This window comes from Muntiacus reevesi, chromosome 12, assembly GCF_963930625.1.
Source record: "Muntiacus reevesi chromosome 12, mMunRee1.1, whole genome shotgun sequence".
In the NCBI taxonomy this organism is placed as follows: Eukaryota; Metazoa; Chordata; class Mammalia; order Artiodactyla; family Cervidae; genus Muntiacus; species Muntiacus reevesi.
In genome coordinates, this window is record NC_089260.1 from 68,838,134 (window position 1) to 68,862,489 (window position 24,356).

At 38.1% G+C, this 24,356-nt stretch overlaps 1 protein-coding gene and 2 non-coding genes across 4 annotated transcripts in view; 1 reads left to right on the forward strand and 2 right to left on the reverse strand.

The window, feature by feature from the left end:
- EFR3A (EFR3 homolog A) overlaps window positions 1–24,356 on the forward strand; it is a 78,353-nt gene that overhangs the window by 12,471 nt on the left and 41,526 nt on the right. Inside the window, exons 2-5 of one of the 2 annotated variants that reach the window (XM_065902545.1) lie at window positions 14,550–14,626; window positions 16,763–16,890; window positions 18,133–18,283; window positions 20,830–20,951. In XM_065902545.1, coding sequence (XP_065758617.1) covers window positions 14,550–14,626; window positions 16,763–16,890; window positions 18,133–18,283; window positions 20,830–20,951 — 478 coding nt within the window. Of the gene's footprint in view, window positions 1–14,549; window positions 14,697–16,762; window positions 16,891–18,132; window positions 18,284–20,829; window positions 20,952–24,356 lie in introns of those variants that run through there. The other variant, XM_065902546.1, reaches the window with a different exon arrangement.
- On the reverse strand, window positions 22,487–22,614 carry LOC136145313 (small nucleolar RNA SNORA40). Its single transcript, XR_010658756.1, has one exon. It is a non-coding gene; the product is annotated as a small nucleolar RNA SNORA40 (small nucleolar RNA).
- On the reverse strand, window positions 23,040–23,112 carry TRNAC-ACA (transfer RNA cysteine (anticodon ACA)). Its single transcript has one exon. It is a non-coding gene; the product is annotated as a tRNA-Cys (tRNA).

A 24,356-nucleotide genomic window follows, 5' to 3' on the forward strand; every position in this document is an offset into this window, starting at 1 on the left:
AACTCAAATGAATGTGGTTCACTGAGAAAGATCCTAGTCATTGCCTATGGTGGATTCTTTGTATTTGTAATGGTGACAAGTGAATATCTTTCTGATTTAGGATTTGAGGGCTTATTTTCCTGGACTACAGTGCCTTAACTCAGTTAGGCGGAAATCGGGTTTGGTGGTTTGTGTATGTGTGTTTAGGAGCTTAGCTAAAAATCTGCAGAAAGCCCTACCTTTATCTTTCTTTTTTTTTTTTAATATCCAGGTTTTTGTTGTGGACAGTAGTATAGCAAATACTTATTAAGGTCACAGTAAGTATACTGATGGAAATAATTGACTTTTTAAAAAAGCTTTATTAAGTTATATAATTTGCATACCATTAAATTTACCTATATTAAGTATATGGTAAGACTTGATTTTTATGTGAAACAAAAGTGGTACAGATTACCCAAGCAGTGATTATAAATGTCAACTCCTGGATGCCCAACCTTTCTTTTCTCCCAGGTTTTGATTCAGTAGGACTCATAATTTGATAAATTGCACTGTGTTAGGAGACATGCTAAAATTAAAGATACTGAGTGGCAAGATTCTGAAATTCTAGTTCTTTTTAACCTCTTTATTATAGGTCAGAAATTAAAGCTTACACATATATTTTAAGTTTAAAAATCTGAACTCATCCAGTATCAGATTACCATAATCCCAAAATGAGTGCTTTAATCTGTTGAGGGGAGAATTAACTGGACTTTTACCTCTGTATACCCACATTGGAATAAGGCAAAGGAGTCCCACCTTATTTTTATAAAATAAAAATGGGCTGTAGCTTCAAAACTGGGACTTAGTTTACATATTAGATTTGCTGCTGGAATTTTGTGAAAGTTTATATGTATATGTTTTTGTTATTTTCTTTGGTAATTTTGGGAGTATTTTGTTGTCACAGTAAGTAAGAAAACTTGAAGACAATGATTGGCTGTGATTTTGTAAAGTGATGAGGTTCTGTCTCCCTTTTTCCAGTGGCTGAGCTCCATATAGCTCTTGTTCACTCTCTGGTATGCTGGGAACTCACCAGTAACTTCTCGTGGGGGCAATCTAATAGCCTAATAAAAGTTTCTCATGCTTCCTTTCATGATGTTCTTGTACCCTTAGGGACATTTTAGAGCTCAGAGTAACCTATAATAGAAAAAGAAGATAATTTCTGGAAGTGGGAAAAGTGAAAGTGAAAGTCGCTCAGTTATGTCTGACTCTTTGCAACCCCATGGACTAAACAGTTCATGGAATTCTCCAAGCCGTAATACTGGAGTGGGTAGCCGTTCCCTTCTCCAGGGGATCTTCCTGACCCAGGGATCAAACCCAGGTCTCCCACATTGCAGGCACATTCTGTCCCAGCTGAGCCACCAGGGAAGCCCATATGTGGGAATATGACATTTTGTAATACGACAGGTTCTCAGGCAGGATGTCTCTTCTCCATTCTCTACTACCTGACTTGATTTTTATACCCCTGGAGAGCTGTGGTAACAATAGTGTCATCTTTGGGTAGCTGCATAATATTTTGACTGTGTTTCTCTAGTCAATATTAAACAGTGCATATTATTTAAAAAATTAAAGAGAAAGCCATCTCAGGAAGACAGTACAGTTTAGAAACTGTTAACAGCACAGACTCTTTGAGGGGGTCCACCACTTCTAGTTGTGTGACCTCAGATAGATTGCTTTTATCTTTGTGATTTCCTATTTATAACCTATAAATGTTGATGTCTACCTCATACGGTTATAGGCATTAAGGAAGATAAAATTTGGAATGTAGTAGATGAATATTTGTTGAATGTGTTCTGAAGGAATCAGACTGACAGATAGGGAGTAAATAAAAACAGCATATTCCTGAGTTAGCTTGGGTTGAGTCTTCAGGTTTTCTACTGCGTTTTGCACTGTATCCCTGCAGCCAGAATTTGTGCCCTAGGGAACATGCATTTTGTGTTTGATGTTCTATTAGTTGACCAGGACTGCTGTAATAAAATACCACAAACCGAGTGACTTTGAACAGAGAATTTATTAGCGTACAGTTCTGGAGGTCAGCAGTCTGAAATCAAGGTTGGTTCCTTCTGAGGGCTGTGAGGGAAGGTGTGTTCCAGGTCTCTTTACCTGGCTTGTGTTAATAGATGGCCAATTTCACATACATGTGGAACTCCCCCTGCATGCACGTCTGTGTAAAATTTCCCCTTTTATGAGGATACCAGGTATGTTGGATTAGGGCCCCCACTAATGACTTCATCCTAACTGAATTACCTCTTCTTCTAAATAAGGCCCCATTCTGAGGCCCTGAGAGAACTTCAGCATATGAGTTTTGCAGGGGATACAGTGCAATTTGTAATAGCTATATAATACTTGAAGGTGAAGTGATTTCTTTTACTTATAGTATTTTCATGTTTTAAAGCATGCTTATTTATTAAACTTTGATGTAAACTGATGGCATAGTCACTTTTTATTCTACTGATGCCAAATATTCATTTACTTAAAGAGAAGTATATTCTAGTGCAAGAAGAAAATTGGTAGAAATGAATAAAAATTCTTTTCATGCTTCGGTTATTTGGTATGCTACCAAGTCTCTTGGAGAAGGAAGATGGCAACCCACTCCTATATTCTTGTGTCAGAAATCCCGTGGACAGAGGAACCTGGCAGGCTACAGTCCACAGGGTCGCAAGAGTTGAACACAGCTGAGTGCCTAAACCACCACTGCCACTGAATTCTCTGGAGCCTGGCTTCAAGTCATTTTAGCATTTGAGCTGATTTCAGGAATGGTACATACCTAATATTTAAGCAAATACAGAGTTTACCGATCTACACATTCTGTGAAATTTTATTTGTTTTAGTTTCTCTAAGCTGAGTAACAAGATACCATAACCTGAATGCCTTAAGGCAGCAAAGTATTGTCACAGTTCCCGGCAGCTAGAAGTCTGAAATCAAGGTGTGGGCCGGGCCACGCTCCCCACAAGGTTCTAGGGAAGGAGCCTTGCTTGCCTCTTCTGGCACTAGTAGTGCTGGCGAGCCTTAGAGTGCCTTGGTTTGTAGCAGCAGAACTTGTCTTTCTTATCTTCATGTGGCCTTCTTCCTTGTGTCTCCCATATCTTTCTCTTTTGAGGGACCAGTCTCTGGATTAAGGGTCCACCCTAATCCATCCTAAGGAGGATGAGCTCCTTTTAATTTGATGCCATGTGCAAAAACTGTTTCCAAGTAAGGCCACCATCACAGGTACTGAGGCTAGGACTTCAGCACATCTTTTTTGGGGACACAATTCAACCTGCAGCGTTTGTCCATTGCTTTCAAAAATTAGCTTCATTTAATTTCTCTAATCTTCCAAGTATTCCTGACTAGCAAATGGACAACTTTGTTATCTTAAATTAATATACTTGAGCCTCATTATTCTGAACGCTCCCACTGTCTTGTCAGGCCAGTGCCTTGGTTTTCCAGGCACAGAATTCTGCTCCACTTTCAACTCTGTCCTGTTTCTGTAGTTTGTTGCAAAGATGCCTTTCTTTCTTTCTTTTTAAGGTGCCTTTTGTCTCATACTTTCTTGACCGTCTCAGCGTTATGAGTTAGGTTTGAAATTGTTGAACCTACTATTTTAGAATTTACAGTGGATTTCAAGTCCAGGAGCCTTTTGTAGTTGGAACATCTATTATCTTACTACTAAATGCATCTGATCTGTACTACTTTTTGTGAAGATAGGATATTCTATGTAGATAGAATGGTATAAGCAAATGCATGGAAATGAAGTTTGGGCCTTGATTTTAAGAACTGTGAAGAGTCATAGTTTTTATTTGCGAAACAAGGCTGGAAAAGTAGAGATTGTATCCAGGTTTGCCTCCAAGACCAGCCTGTCAATGAAGTATAAGTAAATTGGGGAGATGTTTATTTTGGTAAAGTAACTGACTTCACTTTTTAAATCTTTAAATAAATGTGTGTGTGTAGCTAAAATAAACTATTAGATTTATCGTATATATTTTGTAAAATAAGTGATTTGGGTTTTTGTAGGTATGCTCTGAATGAACTATCTTATAATTGGTGTAATGTGGAAAAGTTTATTTCCATTATATTCTCAATATGTTTCTGACATACAATGAAATGTCTTGTAGTCATATTCTTGCTGTGTTAATTTTGATTTATATGAGCTGCACAGCCTTTCAAAGGCATCTGGAAATGTCAGGTTTTTTTTTTTTAAACTTTCACAAATTGGAAATGTCACATTCAGACAGCTTCTGAGGAGAAGTAAAAGGCTTTTACTGTGAGTCAAGGTTCGAACTTTAAACATTGATCTGGTTTTGGTTCATGGTGTTTTGTTTACCACAACTTCAGTAGACTTTCTTGTTACCTGCATGGCACATTAATTTAGAAGAGAAGTATCAAAGCATATGTGTCCTTGTTAAATAATAGTTTACATTGCTGGTCTTTTCTATACCTTCCATAATACCTTGTATAGTACTTTCCACATAATTAATATTCATAAATATTTGTTTTGCAGTTGAGTTGGAATGTCATGTGCTTTTAGAATTAGAAGGAATCTTTGGTTACTTAGCGAGGTCGCTCAGTCGTGTCCAACTCTTTGCACCCCATGGACTGTAGCCCGCCAGGCTCCTCCATCCATGGGATTTTCCAGGCAACAATGCTGGAGTGGGTTGCCATTTCCTTCTCCAGGGGATCTTCCTGACCCAGGGATCGAACCCGGATCTCCCACATTGCAGGCAGACTCTTTACCATCTGAGCCACCTAATCTAACCTCTAGTTTGAATCTGGACAGCAGCTGACAGATAATCCTATCTGAAAGCGCTCAGGGAGTTCTAAAATATTTTGACTACTTCTGTCCAACTTCTGTCCTCTGAGGGCATCACAGACCAGTCCTTTTTTACATGATGTCCTTTAAATATTTGGGTAATGCCTGATATTTTGACATTTACTACCAGATACATTCTGTGCTAAACATTTTTTTAAACTAAAAGAATGAAGATTGTTAAGCATTATGAGTTGCATTTAGTAGCCTTGAAACATACCATACTACAATCTGTCTACAGTTAAGTCAAATCCAACAGCACTTCTTTTTTTTGCAGAATCCATGAAATAGAACAAAATTCCTTTTGGTTAACAGTAAGATACTTGGCTTTTGTAGACTGATGATGTACTATACTCCACTTCTGACCACTGATATGTGATGAAGAGCATCCAGAGAATTATATAGAAATGATTTGCTTTCAAAGGATATTAAATATGAAAGCAGCAAATAAAAATGATACAAATTTATACAAATACAGTGTGACAACTAGAATGTTTGAATTGTATCTTTCTCTGGAAAATATACATCTTGTATTTCTGGCACTTAACATATAGTAGAGGCTTTATAAATCTCTTTTGATTGGTTGACTAGACATGAAACAGTTACAGTGTTTTTTGAATGTCTGTCTTGGAAGACTTCCTTTGATGTGAAACTTCTGTTAAATTGTATCTATTACTAGAATAAAACCAGTGCTCAATTGCTGATTGTTTTAGAAGAAATCTTGTTTTTATCCTATTTTCAACACCACATGCCAAACGAAGTTTGGGTTTTCTTCAGGAATAGTTTTTTTTCTTCCAATCTTCAGTAGAATTTTCATTTTGCAATTATTTCACTCTAATCAATTATTTTTATCCTTCATTATTTACTCAACATTGTAGAACATAGTGTAGTTATGTATTTCAGATAGAAGACTTGTATCTTACTAAAAACCAATTAAGATAGTAATGAGATGTATTACTAGGTCCTTTTAAGGGATATTTCATATTATCCATCATTTTATTTTTAATAAGAACCTTTAATCTTTGTAAACTATGTGATTAGTCTCTGTTTTTTCCCACATCAAATGTAGAGTCTGTAGAACAGTGTTTTTCATTCTGGATATTCTGAAACTGCCACTCCTTTGATTTATTTTTGGTTAAAATATTTAACACATTTTGAAATTTTAATTTATATTACTGTAAAATATGAAAATTTTCACTTTCATGTGTTTTTTTAAAAATACTCTTAATTTCTTTTTCTGCTCTTCCCTTATTCTTAGAGTATTTCTTTTCTTCCTGGTTTTTGGAGTTCTTATTTCTTTTATCTATATAAATTGGTACTTTTATAGAAGGCATACAATTTGGAAAACTCTCCTTTGTTTTCTCTATCACTATTCTTTTTATAGTTTTCTTCCTATCTCTTTAAATGTCTTCTCTTTGACTTCCTTCTCTGCTACTCATTCCTTAAATGCTTGCTTTCCCCAGAATTCTCTTAATTCCATCCTATGTTTCTTTGTTGATTTCAGCGAGTTAAACTAGTTGCTTTTCCATCATTTAAATGCTTTTGGCTCTTAAATTTTTCTCTCTGGTCTAAATCATTTGCCTGCTACAAGATGTCTCACTTTTAGGTTTGTAACCTCAAATTTAACATGTGCAGAATAAAATTTATTCTCTTTCTGATACCCTTCTCCCACCCCCAAATTTATCTTCCTCTGTTCCTTATTGGACAACCACCATCCAGTCACTTGTTCAGACTATCCTGTCTGTTACTTTTGACTCCTCTCTCTCTGTACCATCTATTTTGAGTTGGTTTACACGTCAGCTTCCTACAAGTTTGTCTGGCCATTTCTCTCATGCTGCAGAACTTTATGTTTTGTTTGGAAATTAAAACCACACTCTTGTTCTTGTCATGTGACTCTCCCCACCTGGAATGATCCTCCGTTTTTTGCTGAATTTTTGCTGCTTCCTTAAGACTTAGTTTAGTCATTACTTCTTGCAGGAAGGTTAGGGTTGCACTGCTGTTCTCCGATAGCAGTCTCTTCTGTCATGGCTGTTACCCCATCGAGTTACAGTTCTATTTGTATATGATTATCTTGTCCTGTCAGACTGTGAGCTACTGAAAGCCAGGGAGAGAGAATTTATCTTTGACCATTGCATAATTCTCTCTTCCCCAAAGCATGTTAGTTGTGCAGAGTAATTGCCAACATAATTAGTCAAGAACATGGTGTGGATTCAAGAGGAAAGTTACTTCTCACATGCTTTTTTTTTTTTAATTACACATGGAGAAAATGTGATTCCTTTTGTAACTCTTAACAGTACTACTGGCATTATCACAGAGGACATTTAGTCAGTATTCTGTCTGTTGGCAAAAGGAAAATCGCCTACTATGTCAGTTTCAGTTCTGCCTCATCGAGTCTCTTACCTCGGGAGACCAGGACACTGGAGTGCTGTGTGCTCCCGCCCGGGACCACCCGGGTGCGCTGAAGGAAGGTCTGTGGCTCGCCGAGTCCAGTCACGCAGTCTGGTGCTAGGAGCAGACGTGAACCCGGCTTGTGTCCTGATGGTGGTGGAGACAGAGGTGTCGGGACTTTGCTTTCCTGCCTGCAGCTCTAGTTTCTGTGTCACCCAGTGGATCCTTTCTTATTCGCTTTGCCAGCTAAGCCAACGTCAGATGAAATGAGTAGAGCATTATATTGCCTTATTTTAATTTTTGTGGAGTTTTCTTCCCCCTGTATGATGATTCCAAAAGGTTTTCAAATGCAGTCTTAACAGAATTACATTTTCTTAAAACCGTTATCTATTGTATATTTTATTTTTCAGGTTAACTCTGCTGAGTAATATTTTTTTTCAGTTAAGTATGGTAGAATACAGTAAAATCTAGGTATAAATCTATAAATTGACTATTTGTAAATAAACAGTACCTTTTTTTTTCCTTTAAAATTGTGATAGTGGGTAAAAATATGTTAAGTATAGACTGAGCGATCATGAGTTGACTCAGAAGAAAAGCTGTTGTTTTTTTTTTCTACAGACAGTATTTCAGAATAGTTTTGTGATAACAGACTTTTGTCTACGTTATGCCTTTTGCAGAGGCAAGAATTGCAATGCAGTGGAAAGACCATCTTTTAAAAAAGAATTGGAGCTTTAATTCCAGTTAATGCCTTTGTTGTCCTCTTTTCCATGAAGTTTATGTGCCTGGGAATAAAAAACAAGTAGTGAAATCGAGAATGAGAAGAAAGATGGTATAGAATTACTTACGGAAAGAGTCATGTAATAAAATACTCCGCTAATGGATTAGAAGCCTTTTAAAAGGAACACTTTCCTGAAGATAAGACTGTTTTGTCCCCATTTTTCTTTGACTCCTGTCCAATTATTCAGCAGACCTTTTCGATGCTTCCTTTGGGCCATCTCCTAGGTTCCTTCCTTTCTGAGCTCTGGGTCATTGGAACACGCATTTGGGGTTTTCCATGTGCCGTCCCCCATAGGGAAACTTGCACTGTTCCATCTGCCTGTGATTGTCCTCAGTGTCTCCAATTGCCTTATAGTTCTACTCGTTCTTCAGGGGGAGCCCTCAGCTCAGCTCCATGTCCTTCGTAAAACCTTTCACGTGAGCTGGGAGTGCTTTCTCTCTTCTCTCAACTTCTGTGGCCCTGTAGCCGTGTGGTCCATTTGACATTAGATTGCTCTTGTCCTCCAGTATTGTCCAAATCTTGTTGTCAATTTCAATGTTTCTTTATTTTCTAATTGGAGGAAAATCGCTTTATAATATTGTGCTGGTCTCTGCCGTACAGCGACGTGAATCAGTCATAATTATATACGGGACCCCTCCCTCTTGAGCCTCTCTAAATTTCAATTTTTAAACCTTTGTCTCTTCAAGTAGTTAGTTACCTTTTGGACTCTATAGTTCTTACCACAATACCTTGTACCCAAGTTGAAGTGCAGGAGTAACACCCATATTACAGGCTTTATAAATAGTGTATGCGTGTGTGAATGGTAAATGTAAATTTACATGCTAAGTGTTAGTTACTTGGGAGGGATGTGTGAGTATGACTGTAATATTACTAAGTCTTTTAATGGTATGAAGTAAGTGTCTTGTTCTGACATTAACTGAATGAGTAGTTTTTAATTTCAACCTTGAAGAGAATATATGTGATGCAGAGTCTTGCGTTTTGGATACTACAGAGCTAGAGGTCTTGAAGTAATGAATTTTTAAAATCTTCTAATAGAAAAACATGCTCTCTCTTTTCAACTTGATTACTGATAGCTTCTGCCAGGTCTAAAAAGAAAACATGAATTGTTTAAAGTGATTCAGTTGACATTGTCAGCTATTCATTGGAGAAATTATATGATTCTGGTGTTTATTTACTATTTTGCGATGGACAGTTTTCTTACATTTTGATTTGTGTAGTACATATCAACAGATACTAAATTTGTTTTATCAGTGAATCTTGGGTCCACATTCGTTAAGTGAAGGAGCGTTTTTTGTGAATGTCTGTTATATTCCAGACATGCAACAATGGACAAAATATATGGACTTTATATTGATGTGACTCATTCTGGTGGGAAAGACAAATGTGTATATAACTAAGTACAATAATTTGTTTTAGGTGCAGTGATAGAAATACCATAAGGACCAGAATCCAGTAATCATAGCTATTCCCATTTAAAAATTTAGTAAGACCTAAGTATACCAGCAAATTCCTAATGTATTACACATAAGAATTATAAGAATTATAAACCAAGGTAATATAACTGCTGTGTCGAAGGTATAGATACTGTGATTTTTTTCCTTTAATAAAGCGCAAGACAAACCTAATACAGTTGGTTTCCACCAGAAGATCTAAGCGTTCTTCAACTTTAGTGACAGTGATAGTATCTTACTATTTTTGTTTTAGAAGATAGCTTTATCCCAGGTATCCAGTGCTATGGTGATGTTTAATAATAAACACTAATTGTTTAATTATTAGTAATTTAGTAATGGAGACATTAATAATTCCAGTTAGATTTAAATTATCATTGGGTAATATGGTTAGTTGAAAGTATAGCTTATTTTAAAAGGAGTCTTAGTTATCCAAACCCCCAGACTTACAGAGCTGCATTAGGAAAGCGAATGTCATTACAAAACAGCAGTATTCAGTGCTGGACAACCACGTGGAATGTTGGCCCATGAAGCAGAATTCTCCCAGCACCCCAGAGTGCTCATGCACCTGGTCCATGCTTCTGTCAGCTCAGCTGTGAGGCTTTCTGTGCAGTTGCTGAAGGCCTGTTGGCTCAGAATGGGTTAGAAATTATTCGTAACACCTCACCATCAGAGGAGGAGGATTCTAGAGGCCAGTATATCTCACACCTGTCTGCGGGGAGAACTAGGAGACTGGTGAATTCACGTGTCTTGGGTGTCTCTAAAGAAGAAATGGTTAATTTAGGAGTATGCAAATTTTACTAAAACAAATGTGTGGGTTTAGTGTTTTTAAAGTGACATCTACATTCCAGGCATTTTTGTTGTTGTTGTTGTTAGTACTCCTAACCCTGAGAGATTGGTAGAAGGATTTTTCTGTTTCCTGACTAAGGCTCAGAGAGCATTATTGAACAGCTTGCCCCATGGGCCTGCCTGCACACCACTATAATACACAGCTTGGCACCCTTCTTGGTCATAATTTTTCCTTCCAGCTATGCCCCAATTCAATTTTTCCATAGTTCAGTTACCCACTTGAGATTTCCTATTTCTCCTACTGTATCGTAAGTCGAGTTCTGAAGTCCGTATGCTACAGGAGGAGAATAGTGAATTACCTTCTCCTTTGTGTGTTAGGATTAAATTTAAAGGAAGTGATTGCTCAGACTTGCCAGTTGCTTGAGCCTCTCTATGCTACGCTTAGCCCCCTTTTTCCTTTGGAAAAGAGAAAGTTGGGACCAGTTGAGAAGTGAGGAGTTTGTTGGAAGGGATCGGAAGCTAGGATGAGGAAGAATTAAAGGAAAAAACTAGAAAATAGGTTTATTTTCTTATTCGAACTGTATAAAAATCTATCTTTAGTAAACTAGCAGTGCAGTGTTTTAATCATATCTGTTTAAGCTGTTTGGCCTTGCTAGCAGAATTCGATACGGATATTATCAGGTTCTTGATAGCTTTATGTTTGATGTCAACAAGCAGATACGTTACAGTATACTAGTACCCTCCGCTAATTAATTACAAGTAAAGTGAACTAGGCACTTCCTGAACAGGAGGTAAAAGGATCTAAGAGCTGGAAGAGCGACTAGAAACTCGCCTCTTACAACATGAAGGACTATGTTCAGGTACCTGCAGCTGAACGCGAAAAGCCTTATGAACTGACGTCGACGGGGGAGTCCCCCACACTTCTGTGCCTGAGTAGGTCCAGTGCTTTCATTTTGCTTGTTCTTGTGGTGTTGGTAAGCACAGTATTCTCTTATTTAAAATAGCCGATGGAGTTCTCTCTTTTGTGGTTACAGTTACCACTCACTTTCACCTTCAGCGTTATTATCTTCTAGAAACCCGAGTATATTGAAACTTTTAAACCTCGTTTCAGCTGTCTCTCTTGATTGGTCGGTTTCCACGTGCAGTAAGAGGTCGGGAAGTTGTTTTGTTTGGACTTCCTGGAGAAACGCGCGGTGGCCGTGTATTCCCTCCATGGCAGGGCACTCCTCGTCTCAGACTCGTTCCTGCGGTCGTGTCCATTGGGCGAGGTTTGTGGAGAGCTCAGATGTTTAGACGGGTTCAGAAAGCATCCAGGCCTTGCGTTCTGCTGTTGTTGTTTAGCCGCTCAGTCGTGTCTGACTCTTTGTGACCCCAGGGGCTGCAGGTTAGCGTGGCAGTCACCCTTTAAAGTCATCACGTCTGTTGGAGTCTCTGCTCCTCTGTGTGGACCAGCTGTGCCATACGGGATGTGGGGCAAACGAGCCTCCCGCAGCTCCTTGGCCAAACAGAGCCGCTCCTGGCCCTCTCGGAGTTGCTGTGGGAGCGCGTGGATAATGCGGCCAAGTGCCTGGTGTAGTGCTGCGCACAGCATGTCAGAAAAAAGCAGTCATCCCCTTGGACTCGGGTCTTGTTAGTGAAAGCTTGTTGTGAACCACGTAGAGAATTTGTTGGATGTTTAGATGATTAATTCTCAGCAAAGGTTTTCACACTGTCGAGAATACTGTCTCAAGGGCCCTCACGCATCTCAGTTACTCTGATTATAGTTCTTATCTTATTTGTTTTTGTTTAGTCACTCAGTCTTGTCCGACTCTTTTGCAACCCCGTGGGCTATAATTTGCCAAGTTCCTCTGTCCGTCACTTACATATAGCATTAGTAATAATAACTACCAATCTATTGGATGCTTACCAAATGTTACACCCTTAATAAGAACTTTACGTATAATTTTATTTCATTTTCCCAATAAATATGAAGAAGGTGTTACTACACTGATGAGGAAACAGGTAAGATAAGAGAAAATAATGTGCCTGCCTCACTGGACAGTAAAAGATCACCTCAGATCTGTCTGACTCCAGAGCCTCTGCCCTTAACCCCCTATTGGGCATTTTGTTGTTTTTCTCATCTGTCTCTTCCAGTAGACCCTGTGCTTCTTCAAAGTGAGAATTGGGTATGTGTATTCCAAAGTCTACATTTTTTGGAAGCTTTTTTAAAACTAAAAGCAGTGTATAATATCAGAAAGTGTCAATGTAAATGAGACTTAATACCTTAATAAGAATTCTTAGCCTTTTGAACATTACATAATTTATCCTTCTAACAGGAAGGATATCCTTCTAACCCTAACAGGAAACTTGAAGCTTGGGGAGTTTTTCAGTTGCATTGCTAGTCTCTTTGCCGTAATAGCAATTTGAATTTTCTATATTTGGCCTTGCATTAGTGTAGCAAAGTATTCCTCCTAATCTTCTTATCAGGTTATAAGCTTCTTTCATCATTGCAATATCCAGCTCAGTGCCCTGTGTAAGTTAATCACTTGATACATATTTGATTTTAATTTATTTCTGTGTATTAATATTCATCTGAAGTATTTTTATATTAGGTATAATTGACACAGGAATGTGACTTTCGCTTACTTTGCTTTTACCCTTGCTCTTCTTTCTAATAATCAGGCCTGTGTTTTGCTTTTGGACTTTAAAAATAGTTCAGGTATTTTGGAGTTAGTCTGAAAAAAAAATCCCCTAATGGACTCTGGAATTTTTTTCTCCTTTTAAAGTAGAAAACATCCTGAACAGTAGGCAGCATTTTATATTACATGTGGTGCCTAAATATATGCTGTTGAATTATTCACTATTTTTATGATAGTTTATAAACTCAAGGGCAGAGATCTTGACTCTTATACTTTCCTGTGTCTGTGGCATCTGATGTGGTGTTCGGAAAGTAGTATGTGCAAATAAACATCTGCGTGTTGATTGATTTGACCACTGATATCAGTGGGTCCGTGGAAAGAGCATGAGGTTTCAGAGTCAGGCGTTGGATTCTCACCTAGCTATTGCTGCTGAGTAAATTACTTGGTTGGTTCTTCTACAGTTTCTTGTAAAGTGGTAGTGATAACAATATCTCACTGATTTGCTGGAAATTTTAAATAATGTATATCCATTACTTTATAATCACCAAAATTGCTGTACATGTCTTAATTCTGTCTTGTTTTTATCAGCATAATGACTCCATTCTACTGCAAATCTGGACTCAGTCTTACATGTTTTGGCATGTTGGGCACTCACTTGACATGATACTGCTGCCTGCATGAATTATGTATGCTTCATGAGCAAAGTGAGACCCGGAGTCTGTTGAATAACATTCCTCGATGAGATGGTAGATGTCTGCTTAGATCTGAGCTCCGTTGGCCTCTAGCTGGTGTTCTCTCATGCCATCATTTGGTTTCTAAACACATATGCATGAACGCTTAGCCACAGACACACATACCCCAGTTTCATAAATCGTGGGAATGCTTGTATAGTGGCTTATTTTCAACCAACATTCCCACTAAGTTATTAGTTTGTAGGACAAGAAAACGGATCCCTCCTCCTCCTCACAGAGTTCTTTCCAGTGAGATGATGTGCTTTCCCTCAAGGGCATGCGACCCCTGAAGTGAAAGAATTGGAGTGAACCTAGGTCTTCTCATCCAAATGGATGACTTTTTCCTAGATGCCGGTAACAGAAAATGTACAGAGCAGTCTTTGAGCAGTTTTTGAAATTCCTGGACTTAACCTTGAGGTTGATTGTCTCTGTATTGTGGCTTCTTTATATAATTGATCATGTAGATAGAGGTGTTAACTGTTTTCACCAGCTACACTTCCTAGTGTAGCGAACTACCATTTTGAGACCATTGTAGCTGGAACTGAGTGGATTGGGCCAGACAGAAGTGGGGTTTGGGGGGGAGGTAAGTAGGGGATGATGCAGAGATTAGTAGAAGATGAGGTCAGAAAGGGAATGAGGTGGTACCAATTACATATATACTTTATAGGGTAAATTTGGTAGTCATGCGTGCATGTACACACACACACACACCCGCCCACACACACCTCCCCATGCTACAGAACAGTTTGGTTCGAAACTCTGGAATAATTCATTAGCATGTTCATTTTGGCCTGGTGTCTTTGGGGAGGGGAGGAGAAATTTGACTTTTTCATTTGTTACTTAATAACTGAATTTGCATACCCATTTCTGTTTCTGGCTGTTTGAACTTTTCCCCTTTATTTTCAATAACCCGTAAATACTCAGAACTTGAACTTTTAGATCAGTTTACAATATGATTAATTGCCGTACTTTGTGATTTTGTTCTTTTTTGAACAGGAGTGTGTTGCTGCTGTTCTGCTCTGCGTCCTCGATACAAACGCCTGGTGGACAACATATTCCCTGAAGATCCAAAAGTAATTTGATCTACATCTACTGATCCTTCTCTTTGCTGACCCATCCTTCCCCCCTGCTGATCTCCCTAAGGTTTCCCTAATTTCATTTCTCTACTTTTACTCCCAAATCTCATCATGTACACTACTATTTTTATACTTCTCTTTTTCTTAACCTTTAAATGATCCATGCTTGCTTGCCTGGTTTTCAGATTCTTTTCTTAGATTAGGCATGTATTCAGAATGATGGACAGGTGATGTTCTTAAGTGTGTACAGTTCCTAGATTTATGAACTAGTCTCAGATTATTTACAAAATGCCAAGAACACAGCTGTGAATACAGACACGGTCTTCTGCTCCCACCAAGCTCATAGACAAGTAAATTGGCAACTGCAATATTAGTGAAAGAATGCTGTGATAGAGAAGTGAAGTACAGCGTACTGCTGGAGTAGGTGGAAATGATTCCCGATTTGGACTTGGAAGAAGGAATACCTGAAGGAATGAAATCCAGGCTAAGAGCCAGAGAATAAATAGGGTTGGCCACACAGTTTTCAGAAGATAATTGAGAAGTAAAGGGAGAATATTCCAGGCAGCGTTTGTTCTCTTTTTATTTAAGTGCTTTTTAATTTTTTATAAAAATTACTTTTTTATGGAAGACTGCTGGCTTCAAAGCAGCTGTGTTTGATTGATTTTGTTTAACACTGTCTTTCTAAGACTCCTTTAATCTAGGGTTAAATAGATAGGAACAAAAAAATGTTACATGGGTTTGAGTTCCAGAGGTTGCTTTATTTTAAAAGGTAGCCAACTGTAGAAACTTTCTGGTTATCTTAACATTAATTTATGAGCTATATCTTGTTTTTAATTAAATCTGATTTAAGGAACTGTATAAAGGCTAATCTATTTAACTGAGGCTAATCAGTTAAATATATTGGCTACCAGATATCCTGGATAATTTATAATATATAAGTAACTCTGAGATACGGTACCTGGCTTAAGCTTTCCATCCATTGATATCAAGTGAAAGCATACTAAATATTAAATTACAGTGCATAAATCAGAAAGTAAAATGTTAGGTAAAACAGGGGTAAAGTTTCTGCCTTTAAATCAGGAAGGTATCACTCACTCTGAGTTGGCAATCTTTGCGAAGATTCACAGAAGAAATGAACTTGGAAGGATATATACCATCTGGAGAAGCAGAGATTAGTTTCTTTGTACCTAAGAGAAAAGACATGATAAAGTAAGAGGTAACATTTGGGACAAGGGCCTTCAAGTGGAGGTTCTTGTAACCTAATCGTAGTATAATGAGTGGTAATAGTGCACAATTCCTGAATTCCTGATTGGAAATTTCAAAAGTATCATTTAATAGACTGTATATTCAGATCATTTCTTTAAGGAATCTGAAACACGCAGCTAATGAAGATAAGGTGGAGGCAAGATTATGGAGGAATGTGTAACAGATAAGAAATCTTACTTATCTTACTGGCAGTGAGGGAGCTTTGAACACTTTTGATATGGGAGTGGTGGCAGGTCAATTGGAGAATGGTTACAGAAAGAATCTTTATTTGTGCCAAACATTTAGAAAAAAATCTACTTGAAGAGAAATCTGTAAAATAAGATGTAAGAAAAAGAAAAGATTTACATGAACCTTGCATACATATGGCAACCATAAACCCAGCTGACAACATTTCTTATCTTTAATTTGTTAAACAAAAATACCTCCTATGTCCAAAATGCACCCAAGCCGTAGGTGCCCAGAGTGCAGGTGTCTGCTTGCCATAGTCCCTGCCTTCAAAGGGTGCTGTAATGAGGAGAGCAAATAACTGAACCTTTTCTGATAAGTACTACAGTATACTGTATAATTCAACTGTGTTTTTGTTTTTTTTATTTTACTATATAAAGGAAGGTGTTAGAATAATCCGTTGCTTGTGAAGGTGTATGCTTTCCTAAATGGGGCAGTGCTTTAACTCCCTGAAAGCTCTATGTATCCAGAATGGTGATTAGCACTCAAGAGACTCTCAGGCAGGCTCAGGGTAAATATGGATTAATTTCCAATCCATAAAGGGGGGATGAGGAGCAAGCAGCACTTAGAAATACAGACACTAAGCATAGAAATACAGGCATAAGTAGAACCTATTTCTCTCGATGTTGTTTTTATTTTTAGGATGGTCTTGTTAAAGCCGACATGGAGAAATTGACATTTTATGCTGTATCTGCTCCAGAGAAACTGGATCGAATTGGTTCTTACCTGGCAGAAAGGTTGACCAGGGATGTTGTCAGACATCGTACTGGGTAAGGAAACTAATGTAGTATCTCTGGAAAATTCTTCCTAGGCTAAATCATCCTATAAATTATTTTGCCATCTAGGCAGGCAAAGATAATGGATGGAGAATAAAGTGTTGTAATGTATGAGGATGTGTATTATACCAAATAGATGCTGCGAATTTTATCACTTTCCTCGTTTAAGAATAAACTCATGTTAGTTAACAGAGTTGTTTGTTTAAGCATCCACTGATTTTTAAACTTCCCTAATGAGAATAGTAGAAATTGATTCCCTTAAAGGTTTGTCAGTGCAGTACTGTAATTTAAAAATCAGTTTCAAAATTGAAAACTTATCAAAAATTGTGTTAGCAAACTAATTTTTAGCACAGCTCCTGTTTTGCCTGTCAGAGGAATAATAAAAGAGTTACGTTTAGGCTTAGATATTATAATAGGTTCAGAATATGTAAATTCTGAACAAGCGTGCTGATGTGAACTGTGCTAGCTATACATCGACCTGTAAATAAAGGACTACCATCTTAATCCATTCTCTGTGCTTGAACAGTAATTACTCTGCAATTTGGTATATAAATACTTTTCCATATTATCATTTTGTGATCCTAGTTTCTTAGTGTATTCCATTTTCCACATGATATGCTGGCTTTCTCTACTTTTACACTGTTACCATTTAGAGCATTTGCTACAATTGTGAGTCTTGATACAAATAGTTCTTATGGTCATTCATTCAAGCAAAGTTATCTAAATTCTGAATTTTAACTTTTAGTACAAACTTTAAAATCTGACGAATTGGAAGGTAAAATTTATATCTTTCCTTATAATATTGCTGATACTGTTTTATATACTCATATTTACAAATACAAATAGATTGTGTTAGAAATTTAAGCTCATTTCTTATAATAACTGTTTTGGGTCAGATGCAGAGAAATATGGTTAAAAAGCTGGAAAATGGAGAATATTTGTGTTTATAAAAACATTCACAGGAAGTTAGCGTGGAAGCAGCTTTGGGAGAGGTTTTGCTGAGGAGAAGGGTGGAGGAGTACAGTCTGGTCTCTGTGTCCTCCCACCTGAAGGTCATTTTAGGACCCCAACATCCTTAGTGTTGTGAGAAGATTAGGCTTTCACTCAGATGCTGCTAAATTAGCCTTTCTGTGTTCTATGCATTTAAAGAAATTTACTCTAATTATTCCTGTGAGTGCGCTAAGGAGAATCTGGAGAGCTAGAGATGCTTTGATATTATTTTTCTCTTACGTTTAGGTATGTTTTAATTGCTATGGAGGCATTGGACCAACTTCTTATGGCCTGCCATTCTCAAAGCATCAAGCCATTTGTAGAAAGCTTTCTTCATATGGTAGCAAAACTGCTGGAATCAGGGGAACCAAAGCTTCAAGTTCTCGGAACAAATTCTGTAAGTAAACAATTCTAATTTTAAGAGTAATTAGCGTAACTTGGATTAAGTCTTCTTCGAGTGTCCTTATCTGGTAAAGGCAGATGCTCTGGTCAGGGTATTTAGGCAACCAGTAGAGTTGTAGATTAGAACATTTTGTCTCAAAAGTTTTATTGTTGTTCTGTGTGAAATCCGGGACGTTAACGAATCGTAAGAAGTGGTAGAAACTCAGTTGGCCATAAGTGGAAGGCATCCGTGTCCCCTCACAACCCCCTCCTGCCCCTGCCACTGGCCGTCTAACACCGCTTCTAAACTGTTTCTGCCAACGACATTCATTTTCTTTTATCGGGAACTGTAGTTGATGAAACGTGTGTAGTTGGGGAAGGCATATCTAATGAAGAAAATAAAATACAATGACAACCTTTCTCCTCATCTTTAGTTTCATTGTATTGCCTTCAGCCTCAGTCTCTCAGTTCCAGCTTCGTCTCTGAGGAAGCTTTCAGGCAGTCAACCAGTCTGCACGTTCCCATCCAGATTCTTATCAACAAAAGTCATCTGTTATCTGCTGTTGCTTGCAGACAAGCTGTTTGGTGGTTAGGAACCGTGGTTGCTGACTGACAACACGGCCTCTAGGGCTTGACCGCCTTGCTCTGAATCAGGCCCACAGCACTTCCTGGCTGTGTGTCTTGGGCAGGTTACTTAGCCGCTGCTTGCCTCAGTTTCTCACCTGTGAAGCGAGGATGACACTAGTGCCAGTCTTACAGGGTTGTGTGCCGTGAGTTAATGTAAAGTTCTTACAGCAGTGTATGGCCCTGTTATTATTGTTGGTAGTAATATAGTATTTTCCTTTTTTTAACCAAGATTATGTAAGTAAAATCCTCATTTGAAAACCCTTAATGTGATTTTGTCCGTTAGTTTCAGAGGGAAAATACTGGATATTTCCAAATACAGTTAGGTGGTGTGACATGCTTCATTTCAATCAGTGTAGGCTTCTCCTACTTCCTTTGCAGTTAGGTGAGGAAAGCCTAGGAGAATTTTTTTTTTTTTTGGTTTATTGAAGTTTAATTGGTTTACAACATTGTGTTAATTTCTGCTGCACAGCAGACTGACTCAGTTATATATACATGTATACTTTTTTCATTTTCTCCTCCATTACAGTTGGTCACAGGATACTGAATGTAGTTCCCCGTACTGCCGTACAGTAGGACCTGCTCATTCATCCATCCTGTATATTTAGGGGAAATGTGTTAATGGCTGTGGGGCAAAGGAGTTTTAGTGTAAATTTCCAGAAGTTTCTTTACTGGAAGTCAGCCATGCCATTAGAATTCCTTTAATGACTTATTTGAGAAAAAGACAAACATCTCCAGGTACCTACTTTTGATTTGAGTGAATTGTATTCAGTGAAATGCTATACTATCTTGACCAACATTATTTATGTAGTATTTCCTGGAAGTCTGATTTCAACTTCTTTGGGGTGCTAAGTCATCAGACGTGACTGATTCAGCACTTTGTGTTTATCAGCCGTCTTTGTGCACTTTTTTGGTTGTGCTGGGTTTCTCTTGCTGCGTGGGGCTTCTCTGCTTGCTGAAGTGGGGACTTCTCTAGCTGCTCTGTGGGCTTCTCCTTGCTGTGGCTTCTCACCGTGGGGCACAGACGCTGGAGTGCGCAGGCTCAGTAGTTGGGTGCACGGACTTAGTTGCCCTGCTGCAAGTGGAATCTTCCCAGACCCGGGATGGAACCCAGGTGTGGTATTTGTGGCCTTTTTCTAGATCATCTGAGTCATATGAAATTATTTAAAACAGATAACTTGGCTCTGACTGAATTAATTTAAAATACTTTTAGTATCATACTTCTATTTTTTCAAGTTTATGCATACTTTAGTTTTGTTCCCAGGACATCTTTAGGTTATTTTAGAAGCAATAAGCCACCAAATAAATGAGAAAGCAAATAAGAAAAAAAGGATGCATATTAAGGGATCGAATGGTTGGGTTTGTGACTCATGTAGGATATTTAAATTTCCTAAACATATGCATCTCTCTCTCTCTCTCTCTTTTTTAATCTTTTAAAAAGAGTAGAATAAATCTTACTGTCTGAGTCTTTTTCTTCTCTACTGTGTTGGTGATGTTTTCTTCATCTTAGAGCCCTTTTTCTTGTCCCATTTTGTTTGTATAAATATTCATTCATGTGTTATACAACAGCTGTCAAGATTTCCTACCTATGATTTAAGAAATAGAACTCCCTGAAGGTTTGGGCCTGATTGCGATTATCACGAAAACATTGCCAGCATCCGGGAAATGCAGAAGAGCATCAGAGCAAGCACTCACTCACTCCAAAGAAACTATGTCAGAAAATTATAGTTAGCACTTACAATGCTATATTCTTGATTTTGTGAAGTTTGTTGTTAAAAAATTCCTTTTGTATATATGTGACATTTATGATATTTCATATTTCGTTTGCTTTTTTATTTGGATATTTCTTGTCAATGTAACAAATAATGAATGAAAATAAGTGTATTTTTTCTACACTTTGAAAAAGGTGATAATACATTTTATTGTTATTCTTTTTAGTTTGTCAAGTTTGCAAATATTGAAGAAGACACACCATCGTATCATAGACGTTACGATTTTTTTGTATCTCGCTTCAGTGCCATGTGTCACTCCTATCATAGTGATCCAGAAACACGAACAGAGTATGTATTGTTTTATAATTTATAGTCATGGAGTAATTTATTCAGTATTGTGTTTGTATCTTACATAATGATTACCAAAGAAGATGGGAAATGTATGCTTTATTCCTAAAATGCAGCTTTTCATTGCTGTTAGAAGAACTGACTGAAGGAGCAAAATTGAGAGTGGTTTCCTAACTGGATCAGAATAAAATGCAGTCTCCACTGTAGCCCAGAATGCCCCTTTAATGCTCCCCTCATCGATGTTAGATCCTGTCATCCTGTCATTTCTTCCCCCTTCCACGCTGATCCAGCGCGTAGGTCTCCTCGCTTGTGTGAGCACCTCAGGGGCACTTCTCCCCAGGGCCTTTGGACTGAGTGGCCTCCTGGCTTAGAACCTGCCTTATGGCATCTTCCCTCACTTTGTTCAGATTTCTGCTCAGGTGTCATTTTACCATGAGAATCCACCCTTGGCCACCTTTTATTTATTAAATGTCATCGCCTGCATTCCACCCCCAGTCAAGCTTTATTTTCTTCTCATATCTCATTCCCTGGTGGCTCAGATGGTAAAGAATCTGCCTGCAGTGCAGAAGACCTGGGTTCAATCCCTGGGCCAGGAAAATCCTCTGGAAAAGGAAATGGCTACCCACTCCAGTATTCTTTCCTGGATAATTCCATGGTCAGAGGAGCCTGGCAGACTATAGTCCATGGGGTCACAAAGCTGAGCGACTAGCACTTTCTCTTTCACTTTTCATGGAATATGTTCATGGCTTTGTTTTATTATTAGAAATCCCTTTTTTTTTTTAGCAATACACTGTCAAATAAAATTAGAGGTCATGGCCAGTAGGAAATGCAACTGATACTTTAAGATTTTCTTAAAATACTTGACTTGGCACATACTAACTTTGTAGTAAAGTTAGGTTTATCCCTTTGTGATTGCAGAAGAATCTCTCAAGACTTTTTTTTTTTTCTGCACAAAGGTTTCTTTTTATTCATAACATAGGTAAAGTTATTTAAGTCAATAAATTTTTAAGGATTTTCACACGTCTTGATTCTTTCCACTGCCAGTCCCCATAGTTCCTCCAAAGTTGTCATCTTCAAGGCAGCCCTTACAAAAAGTTCTGCTCAATCCACAGCTGTGATGCCACAGCTGTATTAGTTGGGCCTCTTTGATCTTCAGTGGAGTGCATTTCAAAGTTTGCCACCTGTAATCTTTAAGATCCAATTTCCTCAAGCAGTTCACTATAGGATCCTGTTTAAGGTCAGGAGATGGGATGTCTAGTTCTCTAAAAGCTTATCAAGTTCAAATCATATTAACTCCTAGGTTATCACACCCTAAAACTTGACAGAGATCATTGGGATATGCCAGTACCTTTGGAAAATCCAGACACTGTATTCCAAAGATAAAAGCCTTAAAAACGGAGCCCATCTTTGTTTGTTTTGTGTCAACATTAAAACTGAGTACTAGGATCAATACAGCTGGTAATTTAAAAGCTTATTTAACTTTATAGCCCTGGAAGCAATCTTTATGCTCATCAATACACACCCATTTTATGGATCATGTTCCTTCTTATCTGTATCAAAAATCATACTGAACAATGAGTTGTGGGTTGCAAAAGAGGACTTAACTTTTGCACTTGTCTGTAAGTCTTTGTCCACAAATTAAACAAAAACAAACACAAGTGCTATCAAGACTTTGTTTTAAGAGAACTGCATGAAACAGGTCCAGCTTTGTACGAGAGGCAGAATTTGTCTTGTCTCCATGTTCACTTCCTCACCTGTTCAGTGCCATATTACTGCCACATCCCATTCTCCACCCGCTACTCCTGTAGGCATGTGTTATTTCCCCGTGGGCTTGTAAGGCAACATCACCCACTTCCCCTCATCCTCCAGTCTCTAAACCTATTTTATAGCTTTTGGACACAGTCCTGGATAAGCTGAGTAAACTTCTAATGATGAATATTTCAGGTAGTAGCTAAGTGAAAGGGAAGTCGCTCAGTTGTGTCCGACTCTTTGCGACCCCATGGACTGTAGCCTACCAGGCTCCTCTGTCCATGAAATTTTCCAGGCAAGAATACTGGAGTGGGTTGCCATTTCCTTCTCCAGGGGATCTTCCCAACCCAGGGATCGAACCTGGGTCTCCTGCATTGTAGGCAGACGCTTTTACCATCTGAGCCACCAGGGAAATCTAGTAGCTAAAAAGGAGGGTAAGTAATAGTCACATTTGGTCAGAATGAAGGTGTTTCAGGGAAGGTGGGCTACCAGCTTAGCTCTGCTTGCGAGCTTGTTCCCCAGATTTTATATGCTGTTTTCTGGTTAGTTTTCTTCTTATCCTTGAACCAATAGATTAGATTTTATTTTTAAAGAAGAATGAGGAAAGAGCTGGAGGAACTTGAGGCCTATGAATTGAGAAGGGAGGAGAGGGCAGCTTTCTCTCAAAATGTTACCTGTCTACATACAGAAATGTGTATGTGTCAGGACACACAGACGTGTAGTGTGTACTTGGCTTGGATCATCTGCACTCCATTTTGTTAGTTCACATTTGTCATCCCTCTAAAGGAATCAGCCTAGTGTTCCATCTAGGTGGACTCAGAGGGGAGAGGTTCTAGAGAGAAGCCACGAAGGGACCGTCTGAGGACACATTAAGGGTGTTTAGGATGGTAAAATCCTGTTCTCACTCAGCTGCTGAGACTTCTGGGCAAGAACTGGGAGAGAATCTGATCCTCATTAGTTTGAATTATTATCATCCTTTCAGAAAATTAATACTTTTTTAAACTTTATTGAAGTATAGTTGATTTACAGTGTTGTATTAATTTCTGCAATATATCACAGTGATTTAGTTACACATATATAATTTTTCATATTCTTTTCTGTGATGGTTTATTACAGGTTATTGAGTATAGTTCCTTGTGCTATATAAAAGGACCTTGTTTATTCATTCTGTGTATAGTGGTTTGCATCTGCTAATCCCAGACTCACAGTCCATTCTACCCCCATCCCTCTTGGCAGTCACAAATTCTGTTCTTTATACCTGTGAGTTTGTTTCTGTTTCATAGATGAGTTCATTTATGTCATATTTTAGATTCCTCTTGTGAGTGATATATGGTATTTGTCTTTCTCTTTCTGACTTAGTATGATAATCTCTAGATCCAGCCATGTTGCTGCAAATACTGTTATTTCATTCTTCTTTATGGCTGAGTAACATTCCAGTGTTGGTGTGTGTGTGTGTTTTATATATGTGTATATGTATGTAATATATATCTATATATCTCACATATTCTTTTATCTGTTCATCTGTCAGTGAACACCTAAACGGCATTTAGATTGTTTCCATGTCTTGGCTATTGTACATACTGCTGCAGTGAACATCAGAGTGCATGTATCTTTTCAAATTCTATTTTTCTCTAGATATATGCTCAGAAGTAGGGT